Genomic DNA, 16213 nt, shown 5'->3' with positions numbered 1-16213 from the left:
ACGGTGGCTGTTTCATGAAACCTGTATGACGACATTGACACGTGGACGACGTCACCACGGGAGTCAGATGACAAAGCTGGTGTGACGACGACTGTATGACCACGACGGCATGACGACGAGGGTCTTTCAAGGGACTCATGATAGCGACTGTCTGACGACGACTGCATGACAAGGGCAGCATATTTACGATTGAATGATGGCAGTATGGCTACGATAGAATGGCTAAATAAGTTTGACGTAGATAGAACAACGAAGGTGATATGACTACGTTGGCAAGACGACCATCTAATGACGTTACTGAAGTGATGACAATGATAAAGTGCCAGTGTGACGACGATGGCATGACGACGACTATGTGACGATCACAACGGTATGACGAGGGATGACGAGAGTAGGACGACAAATCTCGAAAGACGACTATGCAATAAGCACGACAAAATCACGACAACGAACACATACCGAGTGACCCAGGCAATTAGACAGCTTGGATCACTGGGTCGGAGTATAAAGCATGATGACGGCAGTATGACGAGAGTCACATAAAAAAAATGCAGGACGCTTAAGCTTCGCCTTCAAGACTGGAACGCGACAGCGTTCCCGTCGAACCGCCAAGGGGTGTATGACAATGCGCTACGGCGCAGCGATCACTTACGAGGCGCCCCGCATCGGAATTTGCACCCCCCAATCACGTGCTGAGCGTCGAGCAACGCAGCATTCGGCGCGGCAACGAAACGTGCGCCTGAGCAAGAGAAACGAAACAAAGAACTCGGTGTCTCGGAGGGGAAATGATCTACGCGAGCCAAACGTCGTGATCGGCAAGGACAGCCGGGCCGGCCGGGCCGCGACGAGCCTCGCACCGGTCCCCGCGCAGCCCCAATGCGCGCGTGGCGCGCCACCTGTGGGGCTAAGTGCAGCGTGACAACTCTCTCTCAAAGAGGACACCTCATCCGCACTGCACAAAGGGGAAGGGAGAGGAACGTGGGGTGGCAGCATAGATATCCACTTTGGTACCCTGCCCTAGAAAGGGGACCGCGAGATAGAAAGATGAAGAAGTGATGCGTATACATAGAAAGGGAAGCGGTTGAAAATAAAAGCAAATAGATTTTTGAGCTGATGTAAGTAATAGAAATGGGACGATAACTCTGAAGACAAAATTGATTATTCATTTGCTAAATAATAATGATTTATCATGTATTCATTTATTTACCTGCTCTTTTGAAAAGAGTTGATACTTTGAAGTGTGTTGATAAAAATGTGCTGTAAATAGTTATGTGTTCATCGTTTTGCTTTAGTAGTTGTGTTGTATGAGTATTGATCCTTCTAAACTGCTTTTTTATGCTGCTGCAGTGTGGTAAACGCTTTAGTCAGCAAGATTGCGCCCTCTTTTGCCTTACCTAGCAGGCAAACCTTGCATATGTTTTGTCCTAATAAATTACTGCTGCTACTATCCCAAGAATTTTTTGCCTTGCTTGAAAACTAGACTGACCTTACCAATCGTTTCAAGTGATGCAGATACGGTGCCTAGTGACTTTTGAAACGTTTCCCTATAAAGAGACTAGAAATGTGCTTAGTGTCATTAGGTGTTTACGTGTTGATACCATTCAATACGGTTGATAACTAATTCTTTAGTGTTAGTGAATCGATAACCTTTGTGAATCAAGTGGGATCAAATGTAATTTTTTCCAAAGCGGTGTAACTTACACGCTGGAAATCACGAAAGTTCTTCCTCTGCGTTCTTTAGTAACTATGAAATACTATGTGTTATTTAGGATGAGCAACTTGCGACCCTAAGAAAGGGGCGTCAGAGCCGCCGCAAGGTGAGATGTCATGAGAGTAGTCAGCATTTATTATTTTTCAGAAGCACTTAGGATTGCTGTGTAGCATAGATAGTAAAGCGGGAAAATCATGTTTTGTCTGGACGCTAAGTAAGTTGAAGGCATTAGCTGCAGCGTCATATTTTACCCATGCATTTGAATTACTATATGCTTCAGCTGAATGAAGTAGTCTTTTCTTTTTTTAAAGACCTTTGAATGAATAAATAAGCCACGGGGGCCACGCACGTTCACTTAGTGTAATATGTACTGGGTTCATGAGGTCGTATTAAGCGACATTTTTTTTCCTATGAAGAGGAAATAGTGTGGCTCTGTGTGGAAGGCAAAGATGCAGGGAAAAGGTGAAAAAATAGGCTTTATTCGTTATTTATGATTCTATATTCGCCACGTTTGTAAAGTGCAAGTGTGTCTCTAATTCTTTTGCTTTTTAGTATGTTGGAAAAAAGCGCCATGAATGACTAAGTGATCGTTAAATCCTACGAGATAAGTAAGGAGTAGAAATTATCTCTATGTGACGTGAGAACAAGATCGAGAATAATAGAAGTGTGGGCAATTGCCCGAATAGGTCACGTGCAAACTTGTGATACAGCATAATTCAGACACGCGCTCTCGACCTCGCAGTACATTTTGTTTTCTGACAGCGCAGAGGATGAGTTAATGCAGCTTATTAAGGGAAAGGTAAATTCGCCATAGAGCAGAGCATGACAGTTAGGTGGACTCAATGTAACTGCGTGCAATGCGTCCTGAAACAGCGGTATGGACAGACAAAAACAGGGACTGAAGGCCCTGTAGTGAGTTTAACTATACTTTGTCCAGTTCTTGCCTTACATGTGGGGAGGGAGATGGTGGAGTTGAAGAGGGAGGGAGAGAGTCTGCATCTCACTTTCACATTCACTAAGCTAGGTGCAACGTATCGATAGGCGGCCACTCAGCCAATGATGTCTGTCGACTTCAGATAGTGTAGAATAGTTGCATTGGCTTTCTTAGCTGTGATGCCAGGCTTCCAATACATTTGGTTTCGTAAAATACCAATCGTCCAGTCTATTCAATGCACACTGGAGAGTCTGGGGTTGTTAATCGAAACGGGAACAGTGGTACAGAAGTTGATCGATGGTCTCTTCCCATAATCACTTAGCGCACACGGGGGAGTCAGCCATTCCAATGAGATAGTTTTATGAGTTAGTGAAGGATACTCCTATACCCACAATCGACGCAGCAGTGTAGCGTCACGTCGGACAGGACCATTGGCATTTGTAGTTTGAATGAAGGTGTGAGGCTGTAGAATCAATGGTTAGAGTTCTGCGGTATATTACAGTGACTCAACGCGATAGTACGCGCGAGATTGCAAAGCTCTGTAGCGGTGTCCACACCTGATGAAGGTATAAAAAGTGTCGGCGCTCCGGCCTGCACACGTTGGGAAGGGCATCGGTGAGGTACTTTCCAACGATACCAGAATGTCTCGACAGCCAATGAACAATTATGTTATGTCCTTGTTCAGAAACCGAAAGGAAATTTCTTTGAGGTGGGACAGCAATTGGTCGTTTTTTCCACGTCGTATGCTTCGCATGACTTGAAGGGCTGCTTTAGAGTCACAAAATATCGCCCATTTGCGAGGTGGTTCTTCTTCAAGATATGCCACATCAACGTGAATAGCGGCTACTTCGGGACCTCTACATGTCAAAAAATGTCAAATTTTAAACTTGATGACCACCCATAAAAATGGAATAACAGTGGCGGCCGTCGAACTTTCCGACAAGCTGTGCCTTAAAACATGGATTAAGTTAGCGTACGAAGTATTTAAACGCCTTAATGTGATCTGCTTGAAAGCCGCAGAGGACAGGCTTGCTCTTCTCGCAATTCCTGGAACAGGAAGTTACGCAGGAGGCTTTTTCAGGCACCACAGAGGACATGGCGTTTTGGTTGTGGGCGAGTATCTTATTGACAGAGTACTGGTTAGCCGCAACTGATCTGGAAAACGCTGTCTTGAGTGGTTCCTCTGGTAAGCGAGGTGAGATAGCGGTTATTAGTATGAAGGAAGGAGGAGAAAAGTGCCATCAGAACCCAGCGGACGATGGCAGATTCATTATTATACTCTGAGATAGGTAGTATTGCAACGAACCCAGACAGTTTTCAAGGTGGTTGGCATGTTTATGAGTGTACATTGTAAAAAGTGGTTGGTGAGGTTTGGTGATGAGGTCGCCACCACCTCGCGAGCTGCTGTTTATATCCTTACGAAAAATGATATGGTCCGTTAAAGGAAGGGAGTATGTCTGATTCACTGACCGATGAATTAAGCCACGTTTCTGTTAGGAAGACTCAATGAGGTTGCATGCAGAATCCAGTATAGGTTTTGCAGCATATATGTTAGTATAGTAAGTATATGTTGGCATGCGTGTGCGTTAGACAACTGGTAAAGGGGAGCTTGTGTGTAAGCTTGAATAACAACTATTACAAGGAGTGTTTGCCTCATGAATCGGAAATTCCGTCGAGCATCCGGCGTGAACGTCCGATGGCGAAAAAAAAACATCTGACCAAGTGATGACGTCACGTTACCGGCGCTGGGTCTACTGCGGCTCGTACTCCGAAATCCGACGGGAAACAGTCACTAAAAATTTACTTTGCGCAATTCGAAAACTGAGTTGACCATCGTTCAAAAGCGATCTGGCCGATTCTCAAAATTGACATGGCCCACTCCCAAATTTGGGTCGTCCACCTTCAAAAGCAATTTCGCCCAATTCGAGAACATCTCCAAACGAAAAGTATCGCGTGGGAGAGTCAGAATGCCTTCGCATTCAATGGACTTAAGGAGACTCAAGTGCTCTGTAATTTTTTTTCAATCATACGTACATTACCACTTACACATGTTTTTATAGCGAAAGGCATTCTTTGCCTACTTCAGCCGTCTTGAGCCTGCCTGCCTGCCTGCCTGCCTACCTGCCTGCCTGCCTGCCTGCCTGCCTATCTATCTATCTATCTATCTATCTATCTATCTATCTATCTATCTATCTATCTATCTATCTATCTATCTATCTATCTATCTATCTATCTATCTATCTATCTATCTATCTATCTATCTATCTATCTATCTATCTATCTATCTATCTGCCTGCCTGCCTGTCTGCCTGTCTGCCTGTCTGCCTGCCTGTCTGTCTGTCTGTCTGTCTGTCTGTCTGCCTGTCTGCCTGTCTGTCTGTCTGTCTGTCTGTCTGTCTGTCTGTCTGTCTGTCTGTCTGTCTGTCTGTCTGTCATCTTACGCCGACTGATGTGGTCCAGATCGTGGTGCTGTGTGGTCGTTATATTGCTGTTATTCTAGCTTCGTGATAACTTTCGTCATGCCGTCATCCCGTGCTTTCTACTCGAGCCCAGTGTCCCAAATAGTCTGATTGCATAGAACACAAGCTATGGACTAGCGATCGCGATGCTGTCATGATCTTTGCAACTTCACTATTCTAGCTTTGCCTTCCGACTCTCGTCATGTCATCGCCATCACGCTATCGTTATTATACATTCGTCATGCATTCCTTGTCTCACCGCCATGGTTATGCCGTTATGTTCGTTCAGTAGTCGTCGTTCTACATCTTTTATCTGACTCTCGTCATGCCGTCGTCGCCACGCCTTCCACTCCGACCCAGTGGCGTGTTGTTTAATAGCTTGGATCACTTGTTATGGGCTGCTCGTGGTCGTGATGCTCTCATGGTCGTCGCATCGCCATTATTCAAGCTTTCTCATCGGACACTCGTCATGTCATCGCCATCATTGTGTCGCCACGCATTCTTTATGGTAACGCCATAAGGAGGCCGTCGTGTTCGGTCAATCGTCGTCATTCTAGCTTTGGGATCAGGCTCTCGTCATGCGGTCGTCGTCACACCTGCACAGATTCAGTGGTGCAAGTGGTCTAGTAGCTTGGGACACTAGCTACGTGTCTGGAGCCGGGAAAGTATCGTCGTCTTTGCATCACCGTCATTCGAGCTTTCCGTCATTATGTCATCGTCTTCTCAGAGTCGTCGTCATGACACTGCCACCACACTTTCGTTTTGCCATTCTGATCACCTAAGTATCGTCATCTCATTGCCGTCATAATGTCGTCGACATACAGGGGTCATTGTTCCATCAATGTCAATCTTTATTTCTCGTTGTGTTGCAACAATACTGTCGTCATTCACTCATCGTTACGCCGCCTTTGTCATGCCCTCAGAGTCAGACACTCGTTATCATGCCTTCACTCTCAGACAGTCATTGTAATGCTGTCGGGGCCGTGCCATAATTGTCACTCCAGCTTCGTCATCCGGCTCGTCATTTCGTTGTCGTCACGCCGGCATATTCATGTAGGTTTAGTGACACAGCCATACACTGGTATTCATCCCATTGTCTTCACGCTATCGTCATCATGGCATCGTCATCGGATAGTCGTGATTGTGCATTCATTTTCATACCTCAACGGGATGCCGTCGCGGTTGCTCCTTCGTCATCACTGTGACTCCAACATCCGACTCTCGCCATGCCGTCCGTCGTCATCATACCTTTGTGGTCATGCCATCGTCGTCACGCTGTCGTTTCACCATCACTTCACCTTCATCACTTCAATATCGTCATCCAATTGCCATCAGGCCGTCTATTTCAAACCACATTCGTCGATCGTTCGAAGTTCTTCCTTGATCGTAACTCTATCGTAACCATGTTATCAGCAGCAGCAGCAGCAGCAGCAGCAGCAGCAGCAGCAGCAGCAGCAGCAGCAGCAGCAGCAGCAGCAGCAGCAGCAGCCTATCATATGTTCACTTCAGGACGAAGGCTTCACCCTCCGATCTCTAATTACCCCATGCTGCGGCAATTGATTGCTACTTCCGCCTGCGAATTTCCTTATTTTATCACCCCACCTTGTTCTCTACCGTCCCCGACTGCGCTTCCCTTGGCACCCATCGCGTAATTCTAATGGTCCAACGGTTATAGGTCCTACCCATTACATTGCCTGACCAGCACCATTTTCATTCCGGTAGGAATTATACGGACACTCCAAGCGCTTTTCTGCCGTCGCCGTCGCCGTGAAGCTCCGTATGAGTGAAACTTGTGAAGGTGAGCCGGCGAACGCGGTTCCATGTCGCGTGCCACGAGCGCGTGGCCACGAGCGCGGCCCGGATGCGTGCCCTCTCCTGTGGCGCGCGAGGCAAGAGGTGAGGAGAGGGAGGAGGGACTTTCTTCTCCGGCGGTTCTTGCGGTGCCTCAATGTCCTCTTCGCCGGCTGCTCCATATAGAGTGGACACTACCGCGGCGTCTACTGTGGCGTTGGCCACGCGAATCGGGGACATCGTAGTAGACATCTTTGGCAGACGCCGTAGGGACGCGCTGTCGGCACTCGCGTGTCTTGAAAGCGGTCTGCGACGTAGCTAAGTTCCGCGCCCGTGCGGGTTTCATCTTCAAAGCGATCTGCAAAATTTACAAAGTCCGCGTAGTGCCGGTTGCTTCGTATGCGCTGTGCTTTCGACGTTTCATACGCGTTGAAGCAACAGATGCACGGAGGTCAATTGGCTCGCAGCTGCTGCCGCGATTCCTAACTGTAAGGTTTTCACAGACAGTTTCCGCTGTCATCGAGCGATGTATGTTCATGTTTGCCTCTACGCGCGTGACTCGTGCTGGTTAATTTAGTTAAAACACGTTGACGGTCTAGTTGGTTAAAATCCATGACAGAATGTGCAAATGCGACTGAACAAGGACGTAGAAAGAAGCAGACACACAAAGACAGCGCTGCTGCTCCTCCGTGTGTCTGTTTCTTTCTACGTCCTAGTTGAGTCACGCTTACATATTCTATCATTGTTAATTTAGTTAGTAAGCGAATGTTTAAAATTTTATACAGCCGGTAAAACTACGATCCTTACTTCGTACAGTTATCTTCTAATTTGCTATCGCAATCGGTGCTTCGCCTTTCCGGTGGCACTGCGAATTTCTTTCTTGTAGTGTCAATTAGAACATCAGCTATCCCCGTTTGCTCTCTGATCCACACTGCTCTCTTCCTGTCTCTTAACGTTACGCCTAACATTATTCGTTTCATCGCTGTTTTCGCAGTCCCTTAACTTGTTCTCGAGCTTCTTTGTCAACCTTGAATTTGTGCCCCTTATGTTAGTACCGGTAGAATGCATTAATTGTACACCTTTCTTTTCAATGATGCCATAACCATGAAAAATTATCATGCCACCGTTCTCATTCCATCATCGTCGTTGCGTCGCCGTCACACAGACGCTTCCATGCATCTGTTGCAATAACTTCGTCGTCATGCTGTCTTGCCCGTGCCATTGTCGTCATTCCCGCTTACTCATCCGGTTGCCGTCACCGTAATGTCATCTTTGTCGTACAGTCACTGTTTCATCGCCCTCATGTCGTCGTCATTTTATCGTCTTTGTAGCAGTGTCATAATTTACTAATCGACATCTAATTGTCGTCATGATGTCGTTGTTATATGCCTGCGTCGTTCAATCAATATAATTCCGTCTTAGCCATTTTATCGTCACCACACCGGCATCATACAGTCGTCGTCGTACATCCATGCTCATGGGCAACCTTCGCAAGCGAGTGCCATAAAAAAGTGGTACGACATCAGCGTAGGTGGCACATAGCCGGTGTAACAAAAGTCTCAGAATTACCGTTAGACGTGTTAAATGAACGTGAATTCAAGTATAATGTGCTCCGCTGCATGGTTCGATTGTTGTTCGCATTACCACCAGCATTCATCTTGAGATAAGTTCTGCCATAATTTTCTTTTTTTCTTCTTCTCGCAGTGCAGCGGAGCGCCTTTGTTCCTGCCAGAAAATCCAGCAAGGAACGGGGTTCCCGAAAATATGGACGCAGGCGTGCCGGCGACCAGTCTTCATGTTCGGAGGCTCGGCCCCCGTCGTCAATGGAGGAAGCCCGGCGGCGTCTCCTGCACCGGGCCAAGATGAAGTCCCTAATGATCACCGTGGTCATCGTGGCCGCCTTCATCATCTGCTGGACGCCCTACTACAGTATGATGATCATCTTCATCTTCCTCGAGCCTGACGACCAGCTGACGGAGGAACTGCAGGCTGGCATCTTTTTTTTTGGAAGCTCGACGGCCATGATAAACCCACTCATCTACGGCGTCTTTCACCTGCGGCATCAGAGGCCTTCGAGGGGATCGCGGCAGTTCAACAGCAGCGCCGCGTCGCGTGCAGTCGACCACTCGACGTTGCTTCTGGCGGGGTCGCTCAACAAGGCGCCTGCTGCTCCTGCGGCGCCGACGACAGAGCCGCCGCTTCAGTGCGGCGAGGACTCGGTGAAATCCAGAAGTGTGCGCGGCTGTTCTGCTTCTGAAGCCACCACTGCCTTAGTGGTGGGCAACGGTTGCCCCACGCGGATGGCGTCGCATTCCTCTCTGGTGACACAGCACCGGAAAGAGAAACGGAGAGAAGGAGAATCAGATAATGAGAGCCACACCGAATGTCGCACTTCACAAGATGATAGTTAGGACTACTGTTTGTGTCCGTGAATATGGTGAGAAAAAAGAAATAACATTGTTCCGTGTATTGACTTCATCTGTCATAGCTAACGGTGGACATGCAGGTTCTGAGTGCATCTCAGGACTGAGAGTGTGGCTCTTCATGAAATGGGGCATCAATATTTTTGAGTCCTTTACTGAAGCGCTCTGGAGCGTATGAAAGTAGGGTGCTTGACTGCTCAGTGACCTAAATACTGTGTTCAGTGCCGAGTTTGAGTGCAAGAACAGTGACGTAGCGAGTGCGTTGTACAGCAGTTGCATTCCCTTGGCATAACGTTGCTTTGACACAGCTTTTAATGGCAAGTAAGAGCTAGACGTACGCAACTATTAAAATATTTCCATAACGAATAGAATACATTTCGATTTAATCTAGTGCTCGAATCGAATAGTTGATATTTGCAACAGAGAATATGTATTGCATAGTTTTTGAATAATCAGCAGCGACTTTCGAGCACCAGAACAAAGAAAAAACTAAAGCAGCGAGGCTGGGATCATCGTTCGCATTTTCATCCTTCAACTACATGAATCGAACGCATAGCGAAATATTTTATGCCACTCAGGGTATGCAATTTGTCGATAATTGATTCGCCTGCCTATTGGATTCGCATTTGATTCTGTTTCAACATTACTATTTGCAGACCCCTTGCAAAGCCAGAATCATCATCGAAAACTTCTTTTGTTTTTCATAACGTTTGTTTGTTTTACAACAAGCATCAGTGCTGTATTCTTCTTTCTCAAGAGTCATTAATTTCATCAAATATTAAAACATGTTCACGAGCTCAGCTTCAGAACCACTGCACGCGTGTACGTTTCCCGAATTGTGAACGACAGTACCGACCAACATGTAAACATATAAGCACTATTTTCTTTGGTGATAGTTCAACTACGGTAGCGTCCTACCTTTTCTATTATCATGATATGTCTCGCGTGAGGTTTTGGTAATCATTACTCATGGTTGTCATTATGTTAGTTTTTGATATTGGTAAGGATAAAATGCGCTCGAAAGACGTACACAACAAAGGCACATTTGAACCGTCTTTGTTCTTTCCAGTTTCTTTCTATACAATCCATTTTTTTGTTTGTGCTACAGAAGCCCCATTTGCCTAGCTTTTCATTTTGCCAAAGGCCTGCCTTTATGTTTCTGCCTTTCTTTCTTTTTTCGGAATCCAACCCTCATAGTTTCGCATGTGCTCACTCTTCATTGAAGACCAGGTCATAAGTTGTTCAAATTACAAGCATTCAGTGCACATTGGAAACTCTTACACAAGCTTTCACTAGAAGTTTTCCCTCAAAACTCTATTTATCAAGAGAATTGTTGCTGACACCGCTACCACGGAATTCGGAATAACAACGCCAGCGGGTGCGCTACGCTAACACCGTGACGATTGATTTGAGGTGCCCATTCATTTACACGAGCGTATGTTGCAGACATTCTTGACAAACAAATCAACGTTCCGGCCTTAACGGAGGGCACTTCATGAGTCCCTCTCGGTTGGGAAACAAGCGCACACGCCCTTGTCTAACACCATGAAGGGCAGGCAAACGCAGTTCTCGAAGGAAGGCACATGTCTTATGTGACATGGCGTCACATAACACGCACCCGAAATTACGCCATGCAAAAATACAAAAAACAAAAAGAAAGCATGCCGAAGAACAAATTCGCGAAATATTTCATCTGAGTAGGTAAGTGCAGTATCGGTCGACCGAAGTTTAAAGAACGTCTTGGTCTGGCGCACACATCAAGTTCAGCACGGCTGTACATGTAGCCTGAACGATAACAAAACAGGAGATTGTGTTCACTGCGCCTGTACACAGAAGGTGCTGCAATCAGTATTTCCGAGCTCGAGCTTCATCTGTTCTTTGCTTGTTCGGCTTCATTATTCCGTGCTCTCCAAGAATGTAAGGAAGCAGAGAGCGCACACATGGCAATGTTGCATGGTATAGCCTTGCAGAATGTTGATACGCAACCTTGCACTGTCCAAAGAATGGCTCCCCACAAAATAAGAATGGCGTGAAGCATGTAACGGAAAACCAATAAATGTACCAAACTGCCTCTTGTGGTACCCAATGACTTTTGTCTGTCACTGAAACTTAAAAGGGTGGCTGACATGTACATGATCGTTCACTATTGCACTCTAAGAACAAAAAGAGTAAAAAGTGAGTCACGGCAATTTCACTCTCTTTTCCCTTCCGAAGATCCCTTTTTGCGCAAGTAGAGTCACAAAATTGGAGTCAACACTTCTGCATGGGTCGTTTGACTCTCAATGGCACGAGAAGTGTCGTCGTGGAAGATCGCGACTCCTGTGCGACTGCAGAAGTCTTGGCGAGGGTAAGATTAAACTTCAAGAGCTGACAATCTCGACAATTGCTTTTGTAATTTTTTTAGTGTGTGTGTAAACACGTTGCCAAATAAAAGTTTCTTAGTTTAACGATTGGCCATATCACCGTAATACAGTTACTACAAAGTTCTACACACGTTTTATTGTTGAACAAATAGGAGATAGTCCATTATACAATATCACTAAAAATTATTCCGAACGGTGAATACAAGGGCAGTGTGGCAAACATGATAACAGACTGTTCAAATATGGTAGGTTACAAATAACTAAGGAACTATTAATACAAATCAAGAAAGTAATTTTATGCATAGAAAGGTTCTATATTATACCGTCGTGGTATCCCTGATACGTTCTAGAAGCACACAATGTATATAACGTGAATTCGGTGTTTGTATACCCACACAAAAACTATAGTATGGAAATTTGATTGATTTAAGTGCATGACGATAATAAGTATTTTATAATGGCACATTTATTTACTTACTTTAACAACAAAAATTGCTTGCATTAGTTATTTATATAATAGCAATAGTGGTAATGCGAGTTGAACGCATATGCAGGCACTTTTAAACTACACTGAAGTACAGTGTTGTAGACAAGGGAATAAAAATATGAATTACCAGATACATGAAAAAACGTATAACCGCATGGACAACTCAGTAGCAGTGTCAATAACAACATTAATCAAACAACACAACTTCAAATATTGTGTCAACTTCTCCAAAATAGAGGTCATGGCACACTGGAAGTGCTTTGTCACCAGGTTTTGCAGCTGACAGTGCACTTTGCGATCCGAAAGAAATATCGGTGCCTTCTGAACTCTAGCACCTCAAGTCGTTCTGCTAAAAAAGCAACTTCACTGCTCGCAATGAAGATGCCAATAATCTGGCAAAACTCTGGGTCATCCCCTTTGCGCATTACGCATCTGCTACTTTGTAGTTGCCTGGCGTAGTAGCAATAATTTTGCTTGCCACATAATGTCAACTGACTGCGCCTTTTAAATGCATGGGTGAAGTTCAGCCCTCTCCACAGGTTTTACACTGCTCGTAGACAGCGCACTGTCCAAAGCTAATTCATTGAACTCAAAACTTTGAAGCAGCTTGTGCCTTTCTGCAAGGGTCTTAGAGATATTCCTGATATTCCTGACACGCATTGCAAGGCTCATAAAATATTGTTATTTGCCTCAAACCTGATGCACCACAACTACTGCAGTGTCCCAAAAAGAGATATCATGTGGTGGTAGAGTACTGGCTGGTGCATTTTTGAAGGCGGACAGATAGGTAACGACTGAAAAAGGAGAGAAGGAACATGTGAAATTTCATTTCCAGGTATGAAAGGCACTGCAGTTGAAGATCTTCTGACAGAAACATCTTTAATATTTCTCTGAGGACAGGTATACTTCCCTGTCCTCATTTCCCTCTCGAAAACTGGACCCACATATTTGGGGCAAGAGTCCAAAAAGACACCATTTCTCTGATGCAGTGGCCTTCAGAGCACTTACACAAAGCTTCTTACACACGCACACACAGAGAGAACTCTTGTACAAAGGCTTCACTTGGTGACAGCGGTTTGTTTGTCACGTCATTTCGGCAATACTGAAACTTCCTTATTTTCAAGGTCTGATGAGGACAAAATGGGCTCATCAAACAACCCCTTTAGCACATGTTGTATTACGAATGTCAATGCTCCTTCAAACATATCATGCATGATATCCAGTGGTAACTGCGATGTAACATCAAAGTCTTTAAAAGAAGACCTTACTGACTCACCATTCAAGCCACACAGCCGCTTATACAACACTGGGTTTATTTGAATGGCTTTCCGGTAGTTTTCATGGAGCTCTTCAGTTCTTATTTCGCATGAATGTTTTCTTGTTACTGATGAAAGGGTTTTAATTTGTGCCATGCAGAACCGGAAAACAGATCCGTGAATAATGTTGCAGGATAAACCACCCAAGCGATGCATCGACAAGTTCTATCCGAAGAAAGCTAAAACTACTAATTTTACACGCACTTCCTTTCCATCCAACATTATATTAAAGCCCCTTTGGGCAAATGTGTGGGCGCAGGTCAGCCAGACGTGCTAAGGAATCACTCAAGTCAGAGAGCGACGAATTTATGCGCGGACTGCAGACAAGAGGCTAGACACAGACACATAAGGATAAGTACAGATAGTACATTTAACAGGTTTGCCGCTCTGGTCGATAAACTCAGTTCAGGTTCTGCACCACTCGCAATTCCAATGGTAGTAGATTCGAGCCGCAGCGGCGGGGTAGCGTTGGCTGGGGTGTAGCTCAGCCGCAAGTCGCTATGACAGGTATGGGATCCGGGGCGCAGCCTGGCCACGGAGGTGAGCAATGGCGATGAGCGACGTAGTGCGGCTTATCTCGGCAACACAGGAGCTGGGGCACAGCTCGGCCTCAACAGGACAGCATAGCGATGAACGCCGCAACACCGCCTGTGTCGGAAGCTTCAGGAGCCGTGGCGAAGCCCGGCCACGGCAGGATCTGCCAGGCAGCCTCCGAAGACAGCGCTATAAGCCGGGGCGAAGCCCGGTTCAGCAAGGGCAGGGCCGGGGACGTCGGGACGTGGCCCGCCGCTCGATCCGCAGTGTCCGGCGAGAGCTTCTCCTGCTGTCCCACTCCGCTCAGCTTGTCCACACCGTTGCTCCAACCAATCTCGCGGAACCCGCGCAGCAATCACGCGCACACTCGCGATTTTGGCCCCGCACACCGACGCAAGCAGCGGCACTATGCATACCTCTGGCTGCTCTAATTGGGTTCGCAATTTCAAGTTCATCTGTATACAATAAAAGGTGAAGCAGCTTCTCATTACAGTTCGCAAACATGCCAGTCACATGGTTCTTATAAATCCTGCCTTCACGAAAGCTTTGTAATACTGCTTCTTCGGCAGCCTCGGGTTTCGTTATCTGTTCAGAGATACCCTTGCACTGGTTAAAATTGCTCAAAGCACTGCCTACATGAACGTAGTAGAAAGAAGCTCGGTCACTCTGAATATATATGCACTTCTTGGCCTCAGTGAAAGGGAACTCGTATTCAGCACACTGAACTCCTTGGTAATGCGAGCGAATATAATCAATAGCGCCTTCAAGGAAGTTTCAGTTTAACAAATTAGTAAGAGGTTAAGGCACAGCAGAGAAAGATGAATTCAGCGCACACCTTACTCGCTCTGCAAACTGTTGCATGGTCCATCTAAGTATAGCCTGAACTTCTTGGAACAAAATTTCGCAGGTCTCATTGGGCACCTTTCGTGCGTCAGCAACACGTAATAACAGGTTCGCACGTAATTTTTGTTTCAATCCTATGACAAAGTGTTCTATTGTTGGTGCTCCGGCATTTCCTGAAATCTTGGATCAGGAGAAGCAGCTGGTTCATGCTGCGTATGATGAGCGACGAGCTGGCCCGTAACACCCGGATCACCAGGGTCATCTGCTGCTTCTCCGTTGAGCTGTTCTAGTGATGGGCCACGCAAGATGCCGAGAAGTTCCTCATAAACGCACAACACGTAGAAAAGCAGGCGCTCTACGAGGACTTATTTAATCTTTTGACGAGTTTGTTCTGCAATGGGCAATAACACAGAGTGGTTTATGCACGTTGATAAGAAAGACTCTCTTTCGGGCACGCTGCACCGGGATTTAAGCAAATTTACAACGTCAAGCATGACGGAGGTTTCGCGCGCGCCGGCACGTAGTAGACCACGGTCCATAGGCATCGCCTTTGGCTCTCAACGCGCATGTGCAAGTATTTCGTCAAGCAGCCGCATATGTCGGCTGCTTGACGTCCCTCGACCGACTGTCCCTCGACCGACTCCACGGCACCTAAAGGTCCGTGGGATGCCTCGCATAGCGCACTCAAATGAAGCGGTGCAGGACAAAATTTCAAGTCAGGGAAGCTCAGAGTAAAATTGATGTTGTAGAACAACTGAGAAATATGGAAGAAAGTAAACGATTTCAGAGAGAGTTTAGGCATTTGTACAGGAAAAACATTGACCCGCAGTGGAATACGTGAACTAGGAAACTTATCAGCAAGTATGCGACCGGTATATTAAGCAACATGTCAACAAAGAACGTCAAACGCAATGTTAGAGAGGCCGAGACATTCTTATGGGTTGCGGCAATGGGAAAGGAACGTGCTATGAGTAACTACCTCAGAAGAAAAAAGACGAAATCAGCAAAGAAACAATTTATGATAATTACAAGGGAAGCTTTTTACTTTTCGAAGCACGATAAGGATGCCTCAGAAGGAATAGTTATATAGCGAGAGACGCCAAAGAAGCACATGATTGCTGCATTAAAGCTAGGGCAACTATAGAACATATTTTATAAGAATATTAACATATCTGCCCAACTGTCAGTTTAGCCTCCTCTAGCTTCCTTGAAGCCTTTAGATTCAAGGATAACAGGGAGAAAGTAAACATGTCAGGAAGAGAGATTGGTAAGCGGTGATTGGATATCTCGTGGGAGAAAAGTCGGAGTGCCATCAACAACGGAGTAATACAAAAACTAGGACGCCAATAGTT

The 16213-nt window shown here is 46.0% G+C and overlaps 1 protein-coding gene across 1 annotated transcript in view; it reads left to right on the top strand.

Annotated features, from left to right (window-relative positions):
* The window catches only part of LOC142576610 (uncharacterized), a 211898-nt gene extending 200940 nt beyond the window's left edge, over positions 1–10958 (top strand). The window contains exon 3 of the mRNA XM_075686811.1: positions 8600–10958. Coding sequence (XP_075542926.1) covers positions 8600–9306 — 707 coding nt within the window. The 3' untranslated portion in view covers positions 9307–10958. The remainder of the gene's footprint in view (positions 1–8599) is intronic.
* The last annotated feature ends 5255 nt before the right edge of the window (positions 10959–16213 follow it).

Source organism: Dermacentor variabilis, chromosome 3 (genome assembly GCF_050947875.1).
Source record: "Dermacentor variabilis isolate Ectoservices chromosome 3, ASM5094787v1, whole genome shotgun sequence".
NCBI lineage: Eukaryota > Metazoa > Arthropoda > Arachnida > Ixodida > Ixodidae > Dermacentor > Dermacentor variabilis.
This window is presented reverse-complemented; position numbering and strand designations above follow the sequence as displayed.